We start from the raw sequence: 1,938 nt of genomic DNA, 5'->3' as shown, positions 1-1,938 counted from the left end.
TATTTTTATTTACAGCGTCCCTGTCTGTTATATTCTTATTTACAGCGTCTCTGTCTGTTATATTCTTATTTACAGCGTCTCTGTCTGTTATATTCTTATTTACAGCGTCTCTGTCTGTTATATTCTTATTTACAGCGTCCCTGTCTGTTATATTCTTATTTACAGCGTCCCTGTCTGTTATATTCTTATTTACAGCGTCTCTGTCTGTTATATTTTTATTTACAGCGTCTCTGTCTGTTATATTCTTATTTACAGCGTCTCTGTCTGTTATATTCTTATTTACAGCGTCTCTGTCTGTTATATTCTTAGGGTTAGGATTAGGGTTAGGGTACTAATGTCACTCCAGGGTTAGGGTTAGGGTACTAATGTCACTCCAGGGTTAGGGTTAGGGTACTAATGTCACTCCAGGGTTAGGGTTAGGGTACTGATGTCACTCCAGGGTTAGGGTTAGGGTTAGGGTACTGATGTCACTCCAGGGTTAGGGTTAGGGTTAGGGTACTGATGTCACTCCAGGGTTAGGGTTAGGGTACTAATGTCACTCCAGGGTTAGGGTTAGGGTACTAATGTCACTCCAGGGTTAGGGTTAGGGTACTGATGTCACTCCAGGGTTAGGGTTAGGGTTAGGGCACTAATGTCACTCCAGGGTTAGGGTTAGGGTTAGGGTACTGATGTCACTCCAGGGTTAGGGTTAGGGTTAGGGCACTAATGTCACTCCAGATAAGTGAAGTGTGATTGAGGACCAGCACCAGCACCAGCCTCTTCTCCTTCTCCTTCTCTTTTCTTTTCTGTGATCTTGTTGAGGAAAAAATAGGAAAATCCTTTCCCTCACCACTTCTCCATCTCCTTTCATGTTATTGAATAAGCACAAATGATACAAAAAAAGAGGTTTAGATAATAAAAAAAAGCCATCTTGCTCAGGGTCACGTGACCACCCCTTATGATTTTAGTTTTATTGTGAGTAGAATTATGGATGTATAAGATCTGAATTCAGTTTCAGTTTGTATTTATATTTTACACAGCGTCTCAACTTTTTTGGAATAGTGTTAGTAAATAAATGTACAGACAGTAAAGATGACAGAACTCACCTGCTGATGAAAGATGAAGAGGAAATAGGAGGAGGACCAGAGCTTTAATTACTGATCTGCTGCGCGCCATCACTCACTTCCTGTAGACTTTCATCTAATATTATATTCAATCTTACATTTTAACTCTCTTTAACTCGGTATTTAACTCGGTATATAATCCGGTATTTAATCCGGTATTTAACTCCATTTTAAAACAGACCCAAATCCTCCTGCTCTTCCGGTGCTTACTGAGTATTAGTTTCTGTTTTAAACTGAAGATTGGGGGCGGAGCAACAAGTGAGGGAAAGTATCATCATCATCATCATCATCATCATATCGCCGCAGTTTGGGCCAATCAGAATAGAGAATTTAGTTTCGTGGATCACAGCGGATCATCTGTATTCGTGATCCGCATGTTTGATTTGGCACATGTTTTTACACTGGATGCCCTTCCTAAAGCAACCCTCCCCATTGATCCGGGCTTAAATTCAGTTTGTATTATCTTTACAAAATGAATTTAGTTTGTTTACATTGTTTACGAGGGACTTCTTGTCAAAGACTCACTGAGCCACACATCTGAGATATGTTTAAGTGGGAATTCTAAACTATTAGAAGAAACTAAATCTAAAACACAGTCCACAGTCTGAGAAAACATTGAACATCTGGGATTTTATTTACATTCAGAAGACAGAATAAGAAAGAAAGAGAAAGAAATGTATAAAGCTTTATATGAGCTTCACCAGTCCAGTGATAATGTTGACTGGCCGTGTTGAGCAAGACTAGAGGTGAGGTCTGAATCCTTCGGGGCACTGTGGCAGGGTAGTTGGTGGACTTGGGTTTGAGTATTACAGTAACTGTTTATCTCTAGGAATAT

General features: G+C 39.7%; 1 protein-coding gene across 1 annotated transcript in view; it reads right to left on the bottom strand.

Moving 5' to 3' along the window:
• Positions 1–1,351, bottom strand: part of LOC310718632 (uncharacterized protein) — a 168,245-nt gene extending 166,894 nt beyond the window's left edge. Inside the window, exon 1 of the mRNA XM_083527544.1 lies at positions 1,086–1,351. Within this exon, the coding sequence (XP_083383670.1) occupies positions 1,086–1,155 (70 nt within the window). The 5' untranslated portion in view covers positions 1,156–1,351. The remainder of the gene's footprint in view (positions 1–1,085) is intronic.
• Between the last annotated feature and the right edge of the window lie 587 nt (positions 1,352–1,938).

This window comes from Silurus aristotelis (genome assembly GCF_946808225.1).
Source record: "Silurus aristotelis genome assembly, chromosome: 23".
Classification (NCBI taxonomy): Eukaryota; Metazoa; Chordata; class Actinopteri; order Siluriformes; family Siluridae; genus Silurus; species Silurus aristotelis.
The sequence above is the reverse complement of the archived record's forward strand: the minus strand, read 5'-3'. Positions and strand labels throughout refer to the sequence as shown.